This window comes from Ursus americanus, chromosome 26, assembly GCF_024610735.1.
Source record: "Ursus americanus isolate L20-20 chromosome 26, mUrsAme1.1.p, whole genome shotgun sequence".
NCBI classification, from domain to species: Eukaryota; Metazoa; Chordata; class Mammalia; order Carnivora; family Ursidae; genus Ursus; species Ursus americanus.
This window is the reverse complement of record NC_142152.1, coordinates 16,095,736-16,120,386: the sequence shown is the minus strand read 5'-3', so window position 1 is coordinate 16,120,386 and position 24,651 is coordinate 16,095,736. Positions and strand designations below refer to the sequence as shown.

Sequence of the window (24,651 nt, the reverse complement as noted above, 5' to 3'; positions counted from 1 at the left end):
TAGTCTTAAAGACAGTAAGTATTAGGGTAAATACTAAATTAAAAAGAATGTATAATATATGTAATCTTCCATGAAATCATGTTTTTATTTACTGTTTCCTTTAGTATCTTGAATATATATGTTACTTTAAAGTCTTATCTCCAACATACATCAGCTATAGATCTGTTTTTATTGTCTAATTTTTTCCTTTTGTTGGTTTTGTGAGTAAATGTTCTGTCTTTGAACACAGCTTGTAATTATTTTTATTTTTATTTATTTTTTTAAGATTTTATTTATTTATTTGGAGAGAGTGAGTGAAAGAGAGAGCACGAGCAGGGACAGGGACAAAGGGAGAGGGAGAAACAGACTGAGCAGGGAGCCTGACATGGGCCTCAATCCCGGGACTCCGAGATCATGACTTGAGCTGAAGGCAGATGCTTAACTGACTGAGCTACCCAGGTGCCCTGACCTTGTAATTTTTGAATTAAATATTGGATATTGTTTGTAAACACTTGTAGAGATTCCAGGTGGTATTGTTTTCCTCCTGAAAGGCTTTATCCTTTTTTCTGGGAGGCAGATAGACTGGGGACTAATCCCCTTACTACTCTGGAGGAGTGAGTATTGAGGTTGATCACTTCTCCTGTGTCTGTTGGCCGCTTATATTTCCTTTATTGTGATGTTTCAGGTCTCGGTTGCCCATTGTTTCTGTTGGTTGTTGGTCTGTTTCTTATTGTTTTATAAGATTTCTTTATACATGACTGATTATAAACCTTTCATCTTAATGGTGTCTTTTGATGAACAAATTTAGTGTAGTCTGTTTTATTCTTTTTTTTACTTTATAGTTACTTTTTCTTTTTGTCCTTTTAAGAAGTTTTTCTTGCGCCAAAATATAAATATTTTCCTATATGATTGCTAAAGTTCTTGTTTTGCCTTTTATGCTCGGGTCTGCAAATATAAAACCCAAATGGAATTGATTTTTTGTATACGGTGTGAGGAATTGTGATATTCTGATTTATAAGAAGTATGTATTTGGTCTTTGCTCTGTTTTCGGGCATTGAGCTAAAACCCCTGGAATATCCTAAGTGATGAGAGTGAGCAAGGTGTCTTTTGTTATGTTAATGAATTTATGGAATGCCCCTGGCTAACCTACAGATTGGGGCTGGTTGCTAGGAGAGACAAGCTTGTGAGACAGGGTTGGAACTTTCAGTCCCACCCCTTGACTTCCAGGGAGGGGAGTAGGGCTAGAGGTTGAATCAATTGCCAATGGCAAGGGCTTAATCAATCACCCCCTGTAATGAAGCCTCCATAAAAACCCAAAAAGATAGGGTTCAGATAGATTCCTGACTGGGGGAACTCGTAGATGTTGTGGGAGAGTAGCCCTCTTAGAGAAGGCATGGAATCTCCATACCCTTCCCCTATACCTTGCCTGTGCATCTCTTCTATTTGGCCTTTTATAAGTAAAATGTTTCAATTCTGTGAGCTGCTCTAGCAAATTAATCAAACCCAGGGAGGGGTTGTTGGAACCTCCAGTCTATAACCAGTCAGAAGTACAGGTGACATCCTGGATTTGCAATTTGTGTGTAAAGTGGGGGCGGGGGCTGTCTTGGACAACTGAGCCTTTAACCTGTGGGATCTGACTCTATCTCTAGTTAGGTAGTGTCAGAATTGAGTTAATTGCTTGGTGGTTTGAAAAAAAACCCACACACATTGGAGGAACTGTAACGGAACTAGCTGTACCTGAACTAATGTAAATTCGTTTGCTGCTTGGTGAGTTGCAGATAGAGATTACCTGGATTACAACAGGTAATCTCTAAGTAATTCCGGCAGGTGGTATTGTCTCATAAAGGAAACTTTATTTGCGGCAAATAGGAAAGAGATCATGGGAATAACTTCCAAATCCGTGACTACCCAAACAGGGGTGAGAGAGTTCTTTTTATTTAAGATTAGGATGAATATTCGGAAAGGGGAGCTGTCATCAGACATAAAGGCAGGAATAAGGTTGTGCAGATGTAGTATGTTATGAAGCCTGTGCTCCTCCTAGGGCAGAGACTTTAACATTGTACTGAAGTAGAGTTAACTGTTGGACAAAGGGAAGGAGCTAGGGACGTGATCCAAAAGCCAGTATAAACTGGATGGGATCTTGGGCTGGTTATCTCAGGTAAGCTCTGCAGGGCCTTGCTTGTTCATAGCTTGGAACCATATCAGTTGACTCCCAAGTCCAGGCCTCTGCAGAGACAGCCAGTGTATTTCTTAGTGGAGTCTGAAAAGAAACAGTAGCTGACTACAGAGAAACAGTTCTCTGAAAAATAAGCTTTAAATTTTCTCCTAGTTTCAATCTTGCAAAGACAACTCAGGAATGTGCTAGGTCAATGTTTTGAAACAGCGCTGGGAGTTTTACCATTGATTTTTTTTGTCTCTGATATGGTTAGGCTATCTACTGGCCCATTAGAGACTCAGTTTTTGCATTCCCATTGTTCCCTTAAAATTCTTAACTACTGTTCCCCCCCCCCCCAATTTCTTTGTAATTCTAACACCCCCTAGGCAGTACTGCAAGAAGTGTGCTTGGGCGAGTAGAGTCGGTAAGGCACAGATCCAGGGGGTGGGGGAATGGTGGGAGGGGAAATGGTGGGAGGGGATAGCTGGGGACCTGTAATGACTTCTCTTGTATCACAAAAGCTATGTCTGGGTCTTTCTTTTTCTGGGGATCCCTAACTCTGCTTATAGAATATTTTCCCTAATGTAGACAGCAAGTTGTTCAAGCACCATTTACTGACATAACATTTTTTCCTTCCTGCTCTTCTGTGCCTGTGTTGTTGTCTGTTCTGTTGCATTAGTTTATTTGCAAATTACATTGTGGTTTTCAAGTTAATTGTGCATTCCTGAGAAATGAACTCCCCTTGATCTTGGTATACTGTCTTTTTGATATGTTGCTGTCTTTTTGTAGTGTGTTTTTCAGGAATTCTGCATTAGTGAAGTTGGCCTGTTCTCTGTCTTTTTCAAATTTTGTCATCAAGCTTATGCTTACCACATAACTAGAAAGTTTTTTATTACACTGGCATATTTCTTCTTTAGTGGAATCCACTGGTAAAGCCATCTGAACCTGGAGTTTTCTTTATGTGAGATTTTAAAGTACAGATTCAGCTCTTTATACATTATAACACTGTTCAAATAATTTATTTTTTCTGTTACATGTTAGAAAGTTGTATTTTTCTATGAATTTGCCCATTTTGTTTAGATTTTCAAGTTTACTGGCCTAATTATCCCAGTATCTATTGCCCATAAGATTTATGTTATTGATCTCCTTTTCATTCTCAATACTCTTATTTGTGACTTCTCTTTCTTCTAAGTCAATTTTACTTGAGAGTTATCAGTAGCTTTTGGTTTAGTTGATTCTTTCTTCATTCATTTGTTTGACCTTTAATTAGTTCTGTTCTCTATTTACTTTTTCCTTTGAGTTTCTTTTCTTTTTCCTAACTTTATGAGGTAGATTCTTAGCTCATTCCCTTTCCATCTTTTTTCGTAATATATGCTTACAAGCTGATGAATTTCCTTTTAAACATGGGTCTAGCTATGTCATGTAAGTTTAATATATAATATATTCACACCCCTTTATTAAAATTTTTTCAGCTATTCATAAGCTATTTGGAAGTGTGTTTTTCCTTAGTTTATAAGCCTAAAGGGTTTTCTAGTTAAATTATTTTTTATTGATTTCTAACTTAGATGTGTTGTAATCAAAGAATATTTTCAGTGAGTTCATTCTTTGATATTTGTTGAGACTTGCTTTATGACTCAGCATAGGATCAGTTTATATATAAGTAATGTGTGCTTGAAGGAATGTATATCTGCCAGTGTTGGGTACATATTAAAAATTTATGCATCCATTTGGTCAAGTTTGTAGTGTTTTCTCAAATTTTCTGTAGTGTTGACTTTTTAAATCTGTTTTTTTCTATCTGCTACTGAGAAAATTGTGCTAACATCTCTCATTATGACTCCATTTCACTATATTAGGCACACATAGTTTCAGAATTATTACATCTTCATGGGGATTTGAGTTTTTATTATGAAGTTTTTGTTAAAAAACAAAATTCAAATTAATTTAAGTATCAATACATTTAAAGATCAAATTGGTTTTATTCAGTGATTCATGCATCAGGCAAATGGAATGGAGCTCTAAAGAGCTGTATGAAATAGGAGACTTTTATAGGCCTAACCGAGCAGGGACAAGGAAAGAGCACATTATTTCATCTTTCTTTGGGGGACAGACGGGAACAATCAGGTAGTTTACTTCACTACTTTGACCAGGAAATTCCAGACTGACTGGTTAAGATTACATTCCTGGGGGAGGGTGGAATTTAGATTAGATATTAAGTTTCAGTTTGGTGACATGCTTAGCAGAAGTGACTCCATTTGGGGCCTGTTGTCTTAACACTTTGATTGCTAATAATGCTTTTTTTCCTTAAAGGCTGTTTTGTTGGATATTAGTGTGATTTCATTAGTTTCCTTTTTAATCTTAACCTTTCTATAAATTTAGGTTTTAAATATATCTCTTATAAACAGAATATATGTTTTTAATAGTCCTGTTTTTTAATTGGATCATTGAATCCATTTACATTTCATGTAAGTTTTTACATATTTGGGTTTAAATATACTTTTTTAAAATTTGCTATTTGTTACAGTTATTTCTTTTTGACTTTTTTTGTCCTCTTTTGGATTAACAATGTTTTATTAATTTGTTTTTGTGTTAGTTTGAAAGCTGTATTTTTACTCTTCCACTGGAGGTTACTCTAGAGATTGTTGTAGTTTTTAGTTTTTGTTTTTTTCCTCCTACTGTTTGGTCTTGAGGGGGAGCAGGATATGCTGTCCCAGAATGAGGCATTTTGACATGTGGATTATTTTAAGCTCAAGACCCAGCAGACTGTGGAAAAGCTTTTTATCTTTCCATTCGCTGCCTAAAACAACTTAGATGGAGGGCCTGTACCAGGAAGAGACCTATTACCAGAGATAACTTTTTATATCAGAAAGACTTATCTGTATGGCATAGTTGGTATTTGTTTACCAAACATTTGCTCTTTTCATCTTCCTGTGAATTGTCTTCCTCCCCTTTTAAACCCTAGTTCCCTACCTCATTTTCCTTACCTTAGAATGATATTTAATTGCCTGACTCAGTTGCCTGTCTACCTGTGAGTCTCCTGTCTTTGTGGGCCTCCCCTACGTACATAATTAAATTTGTTTTTCTCCTGTTCATCTGTTTTATGTCAATTAAATATTAGGCCAGCCAATGAACATAGAAGGGAAGAAGGGAAAATTCCTCCCCAACAGTCTGGTTTTGGTATTAAGGTAATGCTGGCTTCATAACATGAGTTGGGTTCCCTCCCTTTTTATTTTCTGAAACAGATTGTACAGAATTGGTGTTACTTAACTATTTTATAGAATTTGCCAGTGACACTTTCTGGGCTTCAGTCTTTCTTTACTAAAATGTATTTAGCTATGGATTTAATTTTTTAGATAAGACAATTCTGGTTATGGATTCCTTTTTTTCCTGACATTTCCTAATTGGTTTTCACTTGAGTAAAGAAACCCTGATGATTTTGTATGTAGATCCATGCACTTTGATTGATTTTTTTGTGTTAATCTAACCACTTTGTTGAATTCTATTAACCGTAATCATAATAAATATTCTTAACAGAGAAACATTAGAATCATTCCCATTTAAGTTAAGAATAAGAAAAGAATATTCATAATGGTAGCTACTTTTTAGTACTGTTTTGGAGGTCATAGCCCTATAGTGTACGTAGTCAAACAGCAAAAAGAAATAAGTGGTATGAAGCTTAGAAAGAAAAAATTGAAAATGTGATTATGTGCAGATGAAATGTTGCCTACCAAGAAATTTGTCTGCTGAAGAAGATTAAAACTATTAGAATGAAAAAGATAGTTCAACAGGGTCGCTTTTCACTTCCAAATGCTTTGTAATTTTCATATTTTATAGCCTCTTAACATGTTAATATAATTTAAAACTTTCTTAGCTTCCATATATTTGGATTCTTCCTGCAGTTATCTTTTTGTTATTGATTTTATTTTATTTTATTTTAGATTTTTTTTTATTATTTATTCGACAGAGATAGAGACAGCCAGAGAGAGTGGGAACACAAGCAGGGGGAGTGGGAGAGGAAGAAGCAGGCTCACAGCAGAGGAGCCTGATGTGGGGCTCGATCCCATAACGCCGGGATCACGCCCTGAGCCGAAGGCAGACGCTTAACCGCTGTGCCACCCAGGCGCCCCTGTTATTGATTTTAAATGCTATTGCTTCTCGGCCTTTGGGCTAAGGTCAAGTAATCTGAAATGTTACCTATTGTAGTCAGTGCGGCATGTATGACAATATTTTTTTACATGTGAATTTGCCTAGTTTTCCTTTCTGCCCTAGAACAAGTTCAGTTCTTACAAACATCTTATGTGTATTTGAGGGGAAATGGCAATCTAAATTTTCTGGGCTCAAAATTCTATATATGCCTGTTAGAAAAATCTTATTATTTTACTCATATCTTCAATAATCACATTAATTTATAATCTGCTTGATCTATTAGATACTGCAAAAGGTATGTTAAGCTCTTCTAGAATGTTTGTGTTTATTTCTTACGTTTTTATCCATTTTGATGCATTCATTTTAAAGCAATGTAGTCACATGAAATTTTATAATTCTTTTATATTTTTGAAAGATTGTTCCATTTACCAATATAAAATGGTCCTTTTTGATGGTTTGCCTTGAACTGTGTTTTGTCCATTATAAATACTGCTATTTATTTAGTGATCCTCCTATCCCCATAGTTTTTTTTGTGGTATATCATTTTTATAGCCCTCTACTGTCAGCTTTGTGCTTTCATTCTTTTTTAAGTGCATTTCTTGTAAGCAGTGTGTAGCAGGATATTTTTAAAGTTCAGAAAATCTCTACTAGCTAATAGATGAGTTTAATACTTACTGTAATTATTGATATGCTTGTATATATTTCTACCACTCAAAACTGATCGAGGAAAAAAATCAAGTAAACGTCAAGAAAGAAGAAAAGATAAAATAGTAAAAATAAAACTTAAAAGTAATCTTCCATCAATAGCAATGCTGAAATAATTCTATCTCTTTTAGCATACAAGGTTGCTAATGAGCAGTCTTTTTTCTAATCCATATTCCTTTATAAGTAAACAGTCTTTTCACTCTTTTTTGATTTTGAGATTTTCTTTTTTATCCTTAATATTCTAAAGCTTTACTCTTACTTGATTAAGAATGGGCTGTTTTTGTTTTGTTGTGGTTATTTTTTATTGTGTTGTTTCAATCTGGGGACTCATGCTTTTCTAAATATTCAGTTAATTACTGGTCGATTATTTAATTGTATCCCTTCCTCCATTCTCTTTGTTTTCTGATTCTGAAAACCCTAGTAGACATGTGTTGGAACTTTTGGATCTAGCTTTCATACAGCTTTTCTTTCGTTCATCCCAACTCTTGTGCATCATTATAACGGAATCCTCAGGTTGTATTTCTAGTGTATTAATTTGGTCTTAAGCTGTGTTCGTTCACTATTCTGCTATTCCATTTATTTTAATTAGGGTTTTGTTGTTGTTGTTTGTTTATTGACTTCTGCAATCACATTCTTTTTTCCTAAACCCTTTGCCACACACGGATAACATGGCATCAGCTCCTATTTACCACTATGGAATCCTGTCTAATATTTTCTTAGACGCTTCTTTATTTCAGGTGTATTGAAGGTGTTCTTTTTCGTTTTCAAGAGCAGCATTACATTTATTAGTATTTTATGTTATTTATATGTAACAACATAATTTAGGGTAGTGGTTAACAGCATGGACTCTGGAAGCATAATGCCAAGGTTCAAAGGCAATTTCTTCCTCTTCAACAAGGCATTCAGACTCTTTGTGTCCCTTTGTCTTTCATCGTGATCATCATCATAATAATTATATGTTTTTGTGAGTATATGTCAAAATGCCTGGCACATAAAAAGTGCTCAGTAAATACAAGCTGCTGATAGTTGTAGTAGTAGTGGTAGCGGTACGTTAGTTATCACTATACGATCGGACTGATGGAGATTTTGTCATGTGTTTGTGATCTGCCTTACCATCCCAGCCACCCCGTATATGACTTTAAATTCAAAATCGAATCTCACAGACTTAAAAAACTTATGGCTCCTCTTTCTTTTCTACAGATTGATCCTGAATTAGAAAAAAAACTGAAAATGAATAAAGTATCATTGGAATCAGAGTATGAGGTACATATGTTAATATATGTTATATGTTAATATAATCTCTCTTTTGTAACAGTCTTCCTAGTCAGTGACTGATTCTATCTGTCTTAAGGTGAACTGAAATTATTACCAGTGCAGAAAAAAATTACCCTAAGCAGTATGGTATTGGGACAACTATGTAGTTATTTGAAAAGAAAATAAAGATGGATCTATATTTCACATATTAAAATGAACAAATTCTAGGTGGAACAAGAATTTAAAAATAAAAAAAACCAATGCTAAGAATACTAGGAGAAAAAAATGGAGATTCTTTTTTGTGGTCTTGAGGCAGAAAAGCTGATTTAAATGTGATACAAAATTCAAAAGCTTTAAATGTAAAGACTGATGAGTTTATATATAAAAATTAAAAGTTCAGCCTAAAAAAATAATGTGTATAAAGTCACTAGTTAAATGAGGAATCCTAAAAATATTGTTTATCTTATCATGATGAATTAGTTTATTTAAATATGAACAGCATCTACAGGTCAACATGGAAAAGTTTAACAATTTAGTTGATCAGTGGGAACATGGGCAAAGAATATAAAGACTTCAGCAAAAAGGAAATATCATTCTTTTTTGTGTGTTTGTCTTTTTTTTTTAACGATTTTTTAAATTTAAATTCAGTTGGCCAACATATACTAGTGCATCATTAGTTTTTGATGTAGTGCCCTCCTTAATGCCCGCCACCCAGTTACCCCACTCCCACACACACCTTCCTTTCCACAACCCTCACTTTGTTTCCTGGAGTCAAGAGTCCCTTGTGGTTTGTCTCCCTCTCTGATTTCTTCCCATCCAGTTTTCCTTCTCTTCCCCTATGGTCCTCTGCGCTATTTCTTATATTCCACATATGAGTGAAACCATATGATAATTGTCTTTCTCTGACTGACTTACTTCACTTAGCATAATACCCTCCAGTTCCATCCATGTCAGTGTAAATGGTGGGTATTCATCCTTTCTGATGGCTGAGCAATATTCCATTGTATATATAACCAACCACTTCTCCTTTATCCATTCATCTTTTGAAGGGCATCTCGGCTCTTTCCACAGTTTGGCTCCTGTGGACATTGCTGCTATGAACATAGGGGTACACGTGCCCCTTCTTTTTACTACATCTGTATCTTTGGGGTAAATACCCAGTAGTGCAATTGCTGGGTCTTGGAGTAGCTCTATTTTTAACTTCTTGAGGAACCTCCATACTGTTTTCCAGAGTGGCTGCACCAGCTTGCATTCCCACTAACAGTGTGAGAGGGTTCCCCTTTCTCCACGTCCTTGCCAACATTTGTTGTTCCTTATCTTGTTAATTTTTACCACCTAACTGGTGTAAGGTGGTATTTCATTGTGGTTTTGATTTGTATTTCCCTGATGGCAAGTGATGTGGAGAATAAATATCGTTCTTAAACATATGACAAGATACCAAACTTATAGGAATGTTAGTTAAAATTATAATGACATGTCATTGTCCGCCCATCTGATGGCAAAAATGAAAATGTTTAATAGCACATGGTATTATAGCATGTGGTTAGGAAGGATGTTCTCCATTTCTTATATTTGGTTCATTTTTTGGCTGTGGATCGTATTTTCCTGTTCTTTGTATGCTTGGTCATTTTTGCTTCAAAGGTGAACATTGTGAATAATACACAAGAAACTTGTGAAGAGTGTTGATTCTCATTTTAGCAGGCAGTTCAATTATTGCCTGATCATTTTGAGCTTGGTTTTGTCTTTTTAAGGGAGGATCTGTGGAAAGGCTTTGGTGTTTCCTAAACTGCTGTAACTCTGTGGGACTCATTCTCCAAATTGTCTCTCCAGAGGATCTTGTCAGAGCTTGGCTTTAAGCTTTGTTGGAATGAGTCCAAAGTAGGTTTTACTCTTGGCATAACCCTCATTCCTAAAGAGTAGCCTTTTTGGTGTCTCAGGTGTGTATCAGGGTACAAGCTAGGTATTAAAGAGAGGTCTCCACTGTAGCAGGGCTGAAAATCCAATATTGATACTGGTGTTTTTTTTTTCAGCACTTCTTGATTCCGTTTCATACTCAATTCTGTAGCAGTTGGTTGTTACGTGGTAAGCCGTAGGTGGTCTTGCCCAACACATGTACGGCATAATCTTCAGTGACTGTATTTGTTTTGCAAAATCCCGCAGAGACTCTTTCCTTTACTAAAGATCTTTGAAGACTGGAACACTTTTATGTGAAGTTGTTCTGCCAGCCTTGCATCCCATCTAAGAATTATTCTTAAGTTCTCTTGAGCATATATGTCTTCTGTTATGTGGGTAAACGCCATTCTTTCTTCCAACCTTTTTATACCTTTGGATACCTTCATAACTATACTTGAAAATAATTTACTCCCTTGCACATTAAATTAGTAAAACTTTGTTCATTTACATATGTTTAATACAGACGCCTAGCAAAACTGTAAGTGACGTTTAGAGAATGGGTTCAGTTCACTGCTTCCCCATTGTCTTGTCGAAACCCGTGACTTGCTACTTCTCGATCTGTAAGCACTATGTCAGTAGTGATGCTGTGGAGGGTTTGTCTGGGAGTAAATTTTCCTTCAGTTATTTTGGAGACCATAGAATTTGAGAGCTGAAGAACCCATGTAGACCATTTGGTTCAGCCTTTTTATTATTACTTATGAGGGAATTAGTGCCCGGATGGCTTAAATCACTTGCCCAAGATTATGTAGCTTGTTAGTAAAAGAGAAATGTTTATTATCCAAGTGTCAGTGTAAATTTATATCCTTTTCCCTATCTCTGGATATAAGCTATTCTGTGTTCTCTGAGCCTCTTTTTCTGTCTTATTTATTCAATAATTCCAGAACAATCAAAGCAGATGTAGAAAAGTTACTGTCAGAATGGTGTCGAGGGGTGAAAAAAACATTTATATTCTTCCCTTTATCCCACCTTCATTTCCGTGCTGAAAGGCATTTCACACTAACTGTGAAGATATGATGATCCAAACTGTAGTTGAAACTAGGTTTTATTGACTGGAAGGGATTTGCTCATGGCAGCTGTGGGGAATGTCTTCATTTGCAGGCCCAGGCTCATTTCTCAGATTTAGGACAAATCATATTAGTCTCTTTTCTTCCTTCTAGCAGACTTTAGGGTCTCCACCTTTCTTTGTTCTTTTCCTCTCATTTACTGCTGTCACCCATGCTAACCCATGCTAGTCATTATTATGCTGGATCAGCCTTCAGAGCTGGACTTTTGTTTTCCTGGCTTTTGCCTTTTTTATGCTCTCAAAAATAAAGTATGCAGACTTTCTCTAATTTGATAATTTTATTCTGATGGTGGGAGGGAGAAAGATAATCTAATCAACATCCATAGCAAGCAAGAAAAATTCCCAATCCTAGGAGATATGCCATTACTTCAGTTACTACGTGTGACATGCAGTTGTTTTATTTGTTAAAACTATAATTGAGGGCCTGTTGGATTTTTTCCACTGTCTTACTTATTCATTCATTTAGTAATGTCTTAATCAAAGCCACAGGGCTCTTACCCTAATATATATACTTTAATTTTTGTGGCTCTATAGAAAATAAAGGACTCCGCTTTTGATGACTGGAAGAATATTCGAGGACCCAGGCCTTGGGAAGATCCTGACCTCCTTCAAGGACGAAATCCAGAAATCCTTAAGACTAAGACAACTTGACTAAGTTTGTTCTTTTTTTTTTTTTTTTTTTTTAACAAAAATGTTATCAACTGGAATTCCCACTACATATTCAGTGGGAAGAAAATTTCAGACCTGCAGAAGCTTGGATATGAGTAACGTGATGACAGATAATCCTGATAAAAAGTCACAGTAACATCGGGCAGTAATTTTATGTCAAACATCTGTAGGAAAATAATATCGATCACAGGCTGATGAGAGTTTTGGTTTTACTTATAATACCTCACATGATATACTAATCAGTCTCCAAAATATCACCTGATGATTGTATTGATACCATTAAAACATGTTAAGAAAATTATATTGTTCTTGGTTAAGGCAAAAATCCTGAAGTAGTACATGTTACATACAGATACAGCAGATTTGTTCAAGTATTCCATAGATGACTACAATTTGGAAATACTGCTTTAAGGTATGCCTTAGGGCTTAGCATAATTTGCATGCAACTTGACTGTAGTTTTGTTCTTATTTTTTTAACTCGGGGTTTACTATGATCTAAATGCTAGGCAAAAGGATAGAATTGAGGGAAGTTAGTTTTTTTGAACTTATTTTCTTCTTTTTACCTCTGTCTTAGCCCTGTTGCTCCACCTGCTGATATTTTCACACTGATTTCCAGATGCCTAAAGCCTCATTCGAAATACTCCCCCTTATGTTGCCAAAAAATTATAAATCTACCTGCCTCTTGCCCAATGGAGATCACTATTTTCAGTGGGTTAGTTTTAGCAAAAAGGAAACCAAGCTGATTACCTAGTGATGATAAATCTTGATAGAGATAGAGATCAGAGAGAACAATTGGATTTCATGGGCCAAAAAAAAAAAAAAAATAGACCTCCATTTAAACATCACTCCATGTACAAAAAGTAACTCAAAATGGATGTAATTTAAATGTAAAACTTAGGGGCGCCTGGGTAGCGCAGTCGTTAAGCGTCTGCCTTCGGCTCAGGGCATGATCCCGGCCTTACGGGATCGAGTCCCACATCAGGCTCCTCGGCTGGGAGCCTGCTTCTTCCTCTCCCTCTCCCCTGCTGTGTTCCCGCTCTCGCTGGCTGTCTCTCTGTCACATAAATAAATAAAATCTTAAAAAAAAAATAAATGTAAAACTTAAAACTTGTAGGAAAAGAAGGCAGAGAGTCTTCAGGACTTACTGTATAGTTCTTGAAAAATAGTTCTTAACAAAAACATTCATAAAAGAAAAACTTGGTAAATTGGATCTCATCAAAATTGAAAACTGTTGTTTTCCAAAGACCCCATTAAAAGGTGAAAAGACAATCCAGACTGAGAGAAAATACTTGCAAACCACATTTCTGCTAAAAGACTCATATCTAGAATATATGAAGAATTCTGAAACTCAATAATAAAAAAGCAAACAGTCCAATTAGAAAATGGTCAAAAGACACAAAGTGACATTTCATTGAAGAGGGTATATGAATATGGCATATAAGCACATGAAGAGAATGGTTGACATCACTATTCGTCAGGGAAACACAAATTTGGACTATTGAGAAATCACTACACAGTTGAAAGAACAGCTGAAATAAAAAAGTGACAATTCCAAATGCTGGTAAGGATGTGGAGAAACAAGATCTCTCACACATTGCTGGTATAATTAAAATGGTACAACTGGTCTAGAACATTGGCAGCTTCTTTAAAAACAGCATAGGGGACTTCAGTTTCTGGTCCAATATGTAGGTACCTTGGAAGTCACACTTCCCATCCTAACACAAAGAAAAAGCTGAAAATCAACAACTGTTCTTTGGTGCATGAGAGAATTGAGGACACAGGACAAAACCACCACCTGAAAACTTGAGACAGACAAATACAGAGGATCACAGGTTACCTGAGGAGAAACCACCCAGAAGCCACGGCTGGAGCCAGCATCAGGTAGGAATGCTTGAAGGGTAATTGACTAATTACTGGAGACTGAGCATTGACTAGCTTGAGTCAAAAACTCTTGGGAGACCAGGCCAGGGGCACATTTTTGTGAGTTTTAGTTCCTGGATCCCTACCAGGTTCTCATTGTGAATATTAGAAAAATCTTGTGGTTTCAGCAGGGGGGAGGAGAAATTAACCATTCTAAGATATGTCTTCTATATTTTGTTCTCCTTAACAAAAAGCCTGGCCTCAAAGGAAACTTTTGCTAGAAACTAATCACGCTGGATTTTACCAGAGCTTAACCAACTCTGGGGTAAGGGAAATACCCAACTTCAGTCCCTTCCAGCCTCCTGTTTCACCTAAATGGAGTGGGGGTGTGGGGAGGAAGACCCGAGAGGTAGTAGTGAAAGTCATGTGGGACCATGATCACTAAAAGACTGAGACCTAATCATAAGACTATAGAATGTTCCCTTCCCCCTTCGCATTACTACCGCATCATTAAAGGCTACTTCAATGGAGTTTCTTTTACCCAATCCAACTGGGTATTATGTCCAACTTTGAACAAAGAAATTACAAGGTGTACTAAAATACGAAAAGCACAGCTTGAAAAGACCAAGCATCAAAATCAGATTCATATATGGGAGGGAAGTTGGATTTATCAGACTGAGAATTTAAAATAACTATAATTAATATGTTTAGAGCTCTGATGGAAAAAGGACACAACATGCAAGAACAGATGGGTAATATAATCAGAGAGATGGAAATTTTAAGAATCAAAGGGAAATTCTAGAAATCAAGAAGAGTGTAACAGAAATGCCTTTGATGGGGTCATCAATAGAGTGGACATGACTGAGGAAAGAGCATGAGAGGAAAATGATACCAGATGGTAATTTAAATCCACAAGAAAAGACAAGGAGAACCAATAAAGGTATTTAGGTAATTATTTTTTAAAAATTACAATTTTTTCCCTTTCTTAATTCATTTAGGAGCAAATAAAACACTTTTTATAAAATGTATCTTGAGGTCTACATATAGAAATGTAATATATTAGACAATAATAGAGCAAAAGAAGGGGGTGGGAATGCAACATTATTGGAGCAAGGAAATAACACCAGATGATAATCGAATCCACAGGAAGCAAAAAAGAGAACCAAACATGATAAATAAGAAGGTTAATATTTAAAAGTTTATAAATCATTAAAAAACAACTTCTTTAGAGGTGCGTGGGTGGCTCATTTGGTCTTGACTTCAGTTCAGGTCATGATCTCACGGTTGTGAGATTGAGCCCTGCTTTGGGCTCTGCACTCAGCCAGCAGTCTGCTGGAGAGTCTCTCTTTCCCTCTCCCTCTGTCAGTCACTCCCCCCACCCCCCAGCTCGAGCACATGTGCATGCACGTGTTCTTTCTCTCTCTGTCTCTCTCTCTCAAATAAATCTTGAAAAAAAACTTCTTTAAAACACATAGAAGAGCATAAATCAATATTATAAAATGTTTGTTGGGCTTGTGACATGCATAGATATAATATGTACAACAATAATTGCACAAGAAAATGGGGAAGGATCAAGCCAAATAGGAAGAAAGTTTCTATATCTTATTGATATTAAGTTAGTATAAATCTGAAGTAGGTTCTGGTAAATAATATATATTGTGAGCCCTAGAGTAAGCTTGAAGAAAATCACTCAAAAATGTAGTTAAAAATCATAAAAGGAATTCAATGTTACACTAGAAAATAACCTTTTAATACAAAAGAAGGCAGTTAAGGACTACAGAAAAATACAAAAGACATGTAGAAAATAGTAAAAATAGCAGATGTAAGTTCTACTTATCAGTTTATATTAAATATAAAAACTATATTCACTAATTAAAAGGCAGAGATTTGGATAAAAACCACAATCCAACTATATGCTGTCTATAAGAGGCTCACTTTAGATTCAAAGACACTAAGTTCAAAGTATAAGGATGGAAAAATTGATATCATGCAAATGGTAACCAAAGAGAGCTGCTTTGGCTATCTAGTATCAGAGAAAGTATACTTTGAGGCAAAAAAATTATTATAGGAGACAAAGAGGAACATTTTATAATGATAAATGGTCAGCAGTCAAGAAAATATAACTTATAAAACATGTATACAACTAACAACACAGCCTAATAATACAAAAAGTGAAATCTTAGAAAAAGGCAATTTTACAATAATAGTGGGAGACTTCAATACCCCAGTAATCTACTTAAGTAAACAGGAGACTTGAACAACACTGTAAACTAAGTAGACCTGACATCTGTGGATTACTCTACCCAACAACAGCAGAAGATACATTCTTCTCAAGTGCACATGAAACATTCTCCAGGATAGACCTTATGCTAGGCCATAAAGCAAGCCTCAAAAAATTTAAAAGGATTTCAATCATACTAATTTCAAACATGTTCTAGGACTGTAAGAAATCAACTATAGAGGAAGTTTTGGAAATTTACAAGTATGTGAAGATAAAATGTAATTGAATGTCCAACTGGTCAGAGAAGAAATCAAAAGTATAATACTTTGAGATGAATCAAAATGAAGAAACAACCAAAACTATGGGATGCATCAAAACAGTACTTAGTTGAAAATGTGTAGCCATAAATATGTATATTAGGAAAAGATCTCAAATTAGTGACTTAACCTTTCACCTTAATGCACTTGAAAAAGAAGAGCAAACAAAACCTAAAGCAGGCAGAAGGAAGTGAATAAAGACTAGAAGTAAATGAAGGAGAACAAAAACACAATAGAGAGATCAGTGAAACCAAAGGTTTTTTTTTTTTTAAGATCAACAAAATTGACAACCCTTTAGCTAGATTGACTGAAATAAAAAAATCAAGACAAATCATTAAAATGAGGAATGAAAGAGGGGACTTTACTAGCAAACTTAGAGCAATTAAACTATAATGGAATGCTGTAAACAATTCTATGCCAATAAATTAGGTAATTTAGATTAAATAAATTCCTAGAAAAACTACCAAAAATGATTCAAGAAGGAATATAAATCTGAATAGACCTATAACAAGAAATTGAATTAGTGTTAAAAAAAAAATACCCACAAAGAAAAAAGCCCAGACCCAGGTGGCTTTGGTGTGAATTCTACCAAATATTCAAAAGAAGAATTAATACCAATTATTCACAAACTTTTCCAAAAAAATAGAAAAGAATGGAACACTTCCCAAGTCATTCTATGGGGCCAGTATTATCCTGATTCAAAAAAACAGGCAAAAACATAACAAGAAAATTACAGATCAATACCTCCTATGAATGTAGATGCAGAATTCCTCAACAAAATATTAGCAAACTGAATCCAGTAACAGAGGGTTATACATCACGATCAAGTGAGATTTATTGCGCATATGCAAGATGGATTTAACATTCAGAAATTATTATATAATATGCTACATCAGTAGAATTAAGAACAAAAACCACATATCAAGATGCAGAAAAACACTGGACAGAATTCAACACCTCTTCATGGTGAAAAAACAAACTAGGAATAGGAAGAAACATGGTTCAACTTGACAGAAGTCATCTAACAAAAAAACGAAAAAGCACCTCACAGCTCTCAAACTTAACAGGCAAAGAATGAGTGCTTTCTTCCTAAGATCAGAAAGAAGGCAGCATGTCTGCTCTCACCACTGCTCTTTGACATTGAACGCGGAGGTTTTAGCCAGGACGAATAGGAGGGGACAAAATGAAATAAGCATCCAGGTTGGAAAGGAAGAAGGAAAACCATCAATCTTTGTAGACGACATGATCTCGTACAGAATACATTGTAAGGAATCCACTAGAAACCATAATAAATGAGTTTGGCACTCAAAGGGGAGTGGTGTTAGGATTTGGTAAGACTAAGCCTCTAAGGCAGTGAATGTTTCTTTTTAAGTATCCTGCCTGATCTCTCTTCTCTCCACAACAGCAAAGACAGTGCTTTTTGAACCGACCTTATGTCTTTCCTGGTCTTTCCAAGTTCCTGGTAAGGAATGAATGTATCAGTTTAAGACACTGATGTTGTGTGCCTTTGAGAATCCATGTGAGCATTTCCGCTTACGATTCAGTTGATTGCTTATGTTCTTTCATTGTCCTTGAGTTCCCTATCATAGGGAAAATTCAGCTTTCTGATGCAAAGTATTAGTAATCTATGTAAAATTTACTCAAGATTTCACAGAGAAGAGAGAAGTCCCCTTATTAAATTTCTTTCCCACAAAGTCCATCATGGGCATCCCATCCTTTACTCACTTGGCCATTTCCTTATGTAGGGCCCAGCCTTGATGGATCCTGTTTTTCTGTTTCTGGATATTCTCTTGCTCTTAACCAGTACCCTCCCAACTCCTTTCCTTTTCTGTCCCTCATGACTTTCATGTGCACAGCAAGTTAGCTTTTTCTCCAGCTTCCTGCAAACCTGCACACCCATCCCCAGATCCTCTGCAAATAAGCTCTTTTCTGTCACAGGGAACTAATGAGGAAGGATAGCGAGGACATTACATTCTACAAATTAAGTACACACGTATTATCTTGGGAAAATGATTTAACTACTTGGTGGCTCAGTTTCGTCATGTGGGAAATGAGAATAATTGTAGCAACATAATAGAGTGGATGTGAGTTAATTATGTAAAGTTTAGAACAATGGCATAGAGAAAGTGCTCAATAGATGTTAGCTATTATTATTAAACAGGTAGAATTATTAGTGACAACAAAATTCTTATCAAAATGTCACATCTAGGGGCTCCTGGGTGGCTCAGTCGGTTGAGTGTCTGTCTGACTCTTGGTTTCGGCTTGGGTTGTGATCTTGTGGTTGTGGGATCCACCCTTGTGTTGGGCTCTGAGCTTGGCTTGGAGTCTGCTTCAGATTCTCACTCCCTCTCCCTCCTGCTCTCTCTCTCAAATAAATAAATAAAATCTTTGGAAAAAAAATCATATCTAAAATAGTATTTTAATGACATTGCCCAGCCGTCTATTAATAGCAATTAATCCTGTGTGGAAAGCTCTGTCTGCGTGATCTTATATGTCTCTTCTGCAAACAGCAAAGTTCAGTGGGAAAACACACACATTGATAGACCTGAACTGGAATCTTGTCAGTTTGTCAGATTACAAGCCATGTAATCTTACAAAGATTGCATAACCCACTTCAGTCTCAGTTAACTCACTTGTGAATTGAGAGTTTTGTAGTTGTCTGGGTCAATTAACCTAAGTGACTAGGTATGCAAGGCGCTCAGTAGAGAAAGAGGCAAAGAAGATAGGTGATAAAGGAGTGACTGTTACTATCATTGACTAGTAGATGAAAAATAATTTGCTTACAGATGATAGATGTTCCATTCTAAGTCGTTGCTTCAAATAATTCATTAAAAAAATTTTTTCTGGTTTGTTTTCTGTCTTTTGATCCTTAAACAGTGTTTAACCTGCTGGATGTCTCAAAAAATGTTGGGGAACGTAGACAAGAGATTTCTGCGGTGGGATTTTTTTATTTCTTTTAGACTGTGAGTGTGGAGGCTAGACTTTGAGGACAAAAGGGTTGACAGGCCTAACTGGTCTGTGATGCTCCCAACAGAAAGCCTTAGAGTCACTGCCTAACACCACCAGAGGGCGTGCGAAGACCACACAAGACTGAATTTGATGGCTCCACCTCTGCGAAGTCCAGCTCTGGCGTAGGGCTGCACTCTCTACAGGGGGTCCGGTAATCATGAATCCTGACTTGTTCTCTCTCTGCATTCTCCCTTTAGGTACTGTGGGGCTAGGAGATTCCAGGCTGTGTGAATCGCCTCGCTCCCTCAGCTGCTGCATCCCCTTTGTGCAGAGCTCCCTCCCCAAGGACTGGCGGGTGCTTTAGCCCAGCAGAACCACGTAAACCCTGTACTCCACGACAAGTACACGTAACAAACCACAGATGAGAAAATCTTCCACATCTGGTGCTTTGAGGAGCTGCCAATCGGCTGGGCTCCACTCTCTTTCTTCAGCTGTTTCCTCTGCCTTCACGCTTCGTGCTCAGCCTTCTCCTATTTTTTCTCACCTCCCTTTTCCTTGCCAACGTGGATTAGCCACGCGAAACCAGGGCTCCTGAGCGTCCGCTGCCTCTGGGCAGTAATAATCAGAGCTTCCTGCTGGTCCATTGAACCTGCCGCTCCACAAACATACTGACACACACACACACACACACACACGTGTGCACACACCCAGCTGCACCAGCTGTTCCCCACATGGTGGGGGTCTGAGTGGGAAGAGACCATCTGGGACAGTGGCCCTGGAAGGGAGCTCTGAGGCCTGCCCTCAGCACGAGTTGCCAGTCTGTATCATATGCATGTTTCCTCCTGTGCTGTGAAGGGATGATGTCCTTGCGAATCGCATTTTCCTTGACCTGGAAAGTCTCTTTTGAGTGAATCAAAGTTTTCCTCAGGCATTGGGAGAACAAGAAAAGAAACTCCACATCCTACACCGGACAGTATGTGAGAAAACGCCCAACTTTCAGAAAGACCAGCTCTTCACCAACAAAGGCTCAGCAGTAAGATTCTTCGGGGCTGTGTGGTGATTTTTGTGGGAGGGGGCCTGGGTGAGCAGACTAAGTATATTGGAGTATGGCTTTTTTTTAAGCATACGGGAAAAACATCTTGAAAATACCCTTGTAAAGGGGTTTACCAAGCAGTTCCTTGGACTTTACAATATTGTGAAGTCCCCAGGGCAGCCTTCTGTCCCCTATCTGCTTCCTTCCTTTCCCATCGAGGAAGGCAAGACGCACCACAGTTGTCACCCCTTTTCTCCTTTCCCTTTGCTCTGCTCTGTTAATTGCTTTTACCGTGATCTGTCTCTGAAGTTCTGGTAGGTAGGAAGAGAGGCCTATAGATAGCCAAGTGCCAATCCGCTCCGTGTGCTCAGGCCACAGCTTCTGATGTGACCCCAGAAAATAGTATCTCTTACGCTTCACTAGAAAAAATCTAGGCTCTTCATCGGTTTACCCCAGCTAATAACCTCAGCTTTCCTTCAACTGATACAGGGTCTGCATTTATTAAAGTGGTAGAGTCAAGAGAATGTGAAATTGAGAAAGAAGCTTAAAGATCACCCATCTGTGAATAAGACCCTTACTTTACAGAAGTGGAAGATGAGGCCAGAGAAAAGAGATGACTTGTCCAAGGTCACACAGTGGATTAGTAGAAGATTCTGGGCTGAAATTTAGTCATCCTGGCTATCAATTGAAGAAATCCTCCTGCTCACTCTCAGTTAAAAGGGTTGGGTAGGAACTGTTATTTTTTTCTAAAGGTGATAAAGCCTGCATGTCTCCGTTTGTGAATTTTGGTGAGGATATAAGCTCCTGAAAGCAGGTACAATGTTTTTGACATTTATAGCAGTGCTAGCTGAATACATGCTTAAAAATGTTTATTGAATGAAGAATGTTTAACAGCCTCCAATTAGTATAGTTCAGGCTCCTCTAGTGGGCAGTACAGAGCCAGAAGCTTTAAAACCTTAGCTCATCTTTGGCCCACTCCGGCTGGTTTTTTTCCAAATCAGGGAAGAAGCTGCTTTTGAACAAAGTATGGCACAAAACTCCTTAATAGTACCAACTTGATCAAGGCACCAGCATAGACTTTTATTAAAATAATCTACATCATCATTAATTCAATGAACATTTATTAAGCGCTTGCCATACACTAGAGACTTATATAGATGTTGGAGATTCAAACAGTAAGACTCTCCTCTTTTCATGTTGCTTATGTCTTTATATATACGTTTACCCTTGAACAACATGGGTTTGAACTGTATGGGTCCACTTGCATGCTGATTTTTTACAACATAGTACTGTAAATATTTTCTCTTATGATTTTCTTAATAACATTTTCTTTTTATTGTAAGAATACAGTATATAATACGTATAACATACAAAATATATGTTAAATGACTTTATGTCATTGGTAAGACTTCCAGTTAACAGGAGGCTATTAAGGGTTTTTTTGGGGGGGGTCAAAAGTTACATGAATATTTTTGACTATATGGGGTCAGCACCCCTAACCCCTGTGTTGTTCAAAGGTCAACTATATAGTGAAGGCACTGACTTTATACATTAAAGATAATAGACTGTGATAAGTGCTTTGTGAGATATATGAGTCATAGGTTATGAAGAGGGATTAACAACACTGCCTGCAAAGTCTGCAGGCTTCATGAACCTGGTTTCCCTGAAGGTGCGTTTCGTACTTGTGAAAGTTCACAGAATATTCAGGAAATGGTGTCTCCCTCTAGATGGAGTATGGAGTGAGTACTAGGGTATAGAGGCAGGAAGGCAGCCTTTGACCTCAAAGTTACAGTACAAAAGGCTTGAAATTGCATGCTAAGAAAGTCAGGGTGAACACTGTAAACAAGGTCAGGAGAATCCCCTCTTTTATATCTTTTCGGTAACTTCCAGCAATGTCAAACACGGACTTGAAAATCACAGTAAAGTTTCTTTCCTCTCCCCCACTCTATTTGACCCTGTAGTCTGCTCATATGGACACGAGTGTTGTTGGAGCAGCCTAAAAGCATTGGAGACTGCTTAGGAGCACTTTAATAGGTGAAAAAACAATAAGGGATTAAACCAGGGACATTTCAGTGGCAAGAGACACTTCAGTGGCCTCAAGTGTCCAGAGGCAAGGACAGATGGGAAGATCTCAGGGATAGCGTAGGAAATGTTACTCCATGTCCCCTTCAGTCTATACTATTATGTCATCTCAAATAGTACTTGATAGGTGAGGCTTTCCCTCATTCACCCTGGCAAATGGTATATGTGGGGGCTGTGCCCTAAACTACCAAATGCACACGTTCATTTGTGTGCCCGTTTAACGTCCAGCTCTAATATTTTTCATCTCTGTGTTCCTTTAGCATTTCAGCAATCCACAAAAAGGTGTGCTGGAGGGTTACTGAATGAGTAGAAAATAGATTCAGAAATGACTGGATTATAGGCCATCTGGCAGCAAAAGCACTACTATTAAAGGTCCAACGATAACAAGATATTACACTGATTACCATTCGACCTAACCATTCACAGCATTAAGAAAAAAAAATTTTTTTTTTATTAAGCTGGCAAGCTCCCCATCCCACAAGTAGCCACAGAGCCTAGAGTACTGGCTTCAAAATAATTTTTTTTTCTTAGCTGATTTTAACGGGCATCTATGTGCAAGGGAGTGTTCTAAGAAGACGTTAGTCCAGAACATAGGAGGTATCTGTTTCCATAAGAGCTGACAGCAAACCCAATCCAAGTCTCTAAATCCCAATCGCTAGCCGACGCGCCGGAATCAAAGCGTTGACGCTTGAATTTCCTGGCGGAGGCGCCAGTGCGTTGCGATGGATCGATTGCTTTTGCCTGGCGGAAGTCTATCAGGCGAGGACCGCGAACGCGGGGACTGCGGGCAGGCGAGAAGTGTATGACGTCTTCGTCGCCAGGGAGCTTGGGCAGCTGAGATTCGGGAGGCCACGCTGGTCCTGTTGGGGCGACCAACTGAGTCGGAGAGTTCTGTCCTGTTCGCACACGCGCTGATGCGAGTCCCCTTGTCGGTGATGGAGTTGGAGAGGTGAGAGCAGAGAGACCTGAGAAGTGTGAGGGCGAGGTTCTGGTAGGGGCCGGGTCGTGATGCGGGGAATCTGGGATTCGCCGGGCGGAAGGCAGGGACCGTCGCGCTGCAGGAATGGCCGGTGGATTGGGAGTCTTCAGGCAGTTCTCTTCGAGGGTGACCCTTGCAGGAGGTAACAAAATGATCACACGTCAGAGCCAGAGTCTAACCCAAGTGTGGGTAGTTACAGAGCCTGCAGATCGCGGTCTCTGGGACGAAATGTTACTTAGTCGTGCGATTTTCGGCATCTCCATGCGTCAGTTTCCTAGTTTGTAAAATGGACTTAATTCGCATTTCACGTAGTTGACCTAAGGGTATATAAAGAGTTCAGCACAATGTTTGCCAAATGGTGGGGACCCCCAGAGTGGTTTACCGCTGCGTTACTCTGTGTTCTTACAGCTCTTTTTACGTACCTTAGTATATTACTGCACACATGATACTCGTGTTCTCTGCGTGTGTTCCCTTCTACACTGAGTGCCCGGAGAGTGAGGACTTTGTTCCATTGCTCAAGAGAGTGCAAGTTGACTTTGGTGTAACAGTGGAAGGATTAGGTCTTGGAAACTGTTAGACCTCAGTTGGAATCCAGACAACTCCTTTGATTTGCTTTAGTGGCCTTGGGCAGGTTGTTTGCTTTTGCAATCCTCAGTCTGGTCCATAAACACAATAATTTGGATAAAGCTTTGGACTGGGAGGTAGGCCTTCCAATCTGAGTTAAGTCCAATTATATTAATGAGGCCATGGGCGAAGCACTTAATTGTAAATACAAAATGGTCTATGTTTGGGGGGGATTATAAAATTTATCTTTGGCGGCCTGTGAAATATACTAATTGCCCTTTTGGCACAGTTGGAGTCAGGCAGAGAAAATATTGGATTCAGCGCTCTTAAACCCAGCAAAATTACTGAAATGAACTCAAGTAATGCATCCTGTTTCCTTGTAGCAATGTTATTAAAAGCAGTGTATTGTTATATATATATCCCATAATTACTATAACATCTTCAAGGTGGATTATGTCTTCTGATAAATATTAGTAACAGGGATACACTAAGTAATTTTCTCCTCAGATAATGCTCTTGAAAAAATAATTAATTTGATGCTTCAGCTTCTCTATCTGTTCCTTCCATTTCCCTTGCTGATATAGTATCAGTGACTCACTACTTTCTAAATCTAAAGTTTTTTCATCTTTATCCACCCTGACCGTTCTGTAGTATATGCTACCAGTGCTGACTTCCTGCTCTTTGAAAACCACGTTGTTGTTGTAAACCCATTGTTCTTGCTTTCT

General features: G+C 37.8%; 1 protein-coding gene across 2 annotated transcripts in view; it reads left to right on the top strand.

The window, feature by feature from the left end:
- COX16 (cytochrome c oxidase assembly factor COX16) overlaps window positions 1–24,651 on the top strand; it is an 82,446-nt gene that overhangs the window by 8,779 nt on the left and 49,016 nt on the right. Inside the window, exons 3-4 of one of the 2 annotated variants that reach the window (XM_045807924.2) lie at window positions 8,183–8,245; window positions 11,787–23,332. In XM_045807924.2, the coding sequence (XP_045663880.1) occupies window positions 8,183–8,245; window positions 11,787–11,903 (180 nt within the window). In that variant the 3' untranslated portion in view covers window positions 11,904–23,332. The remainder of the gene's footprint in view (window positions 1–8,182; window positions 8,246–11,786; window positions 23,333–24,651) is intronic. The other variant, XM_045807925.2, reaches the window with a different exon arrangement.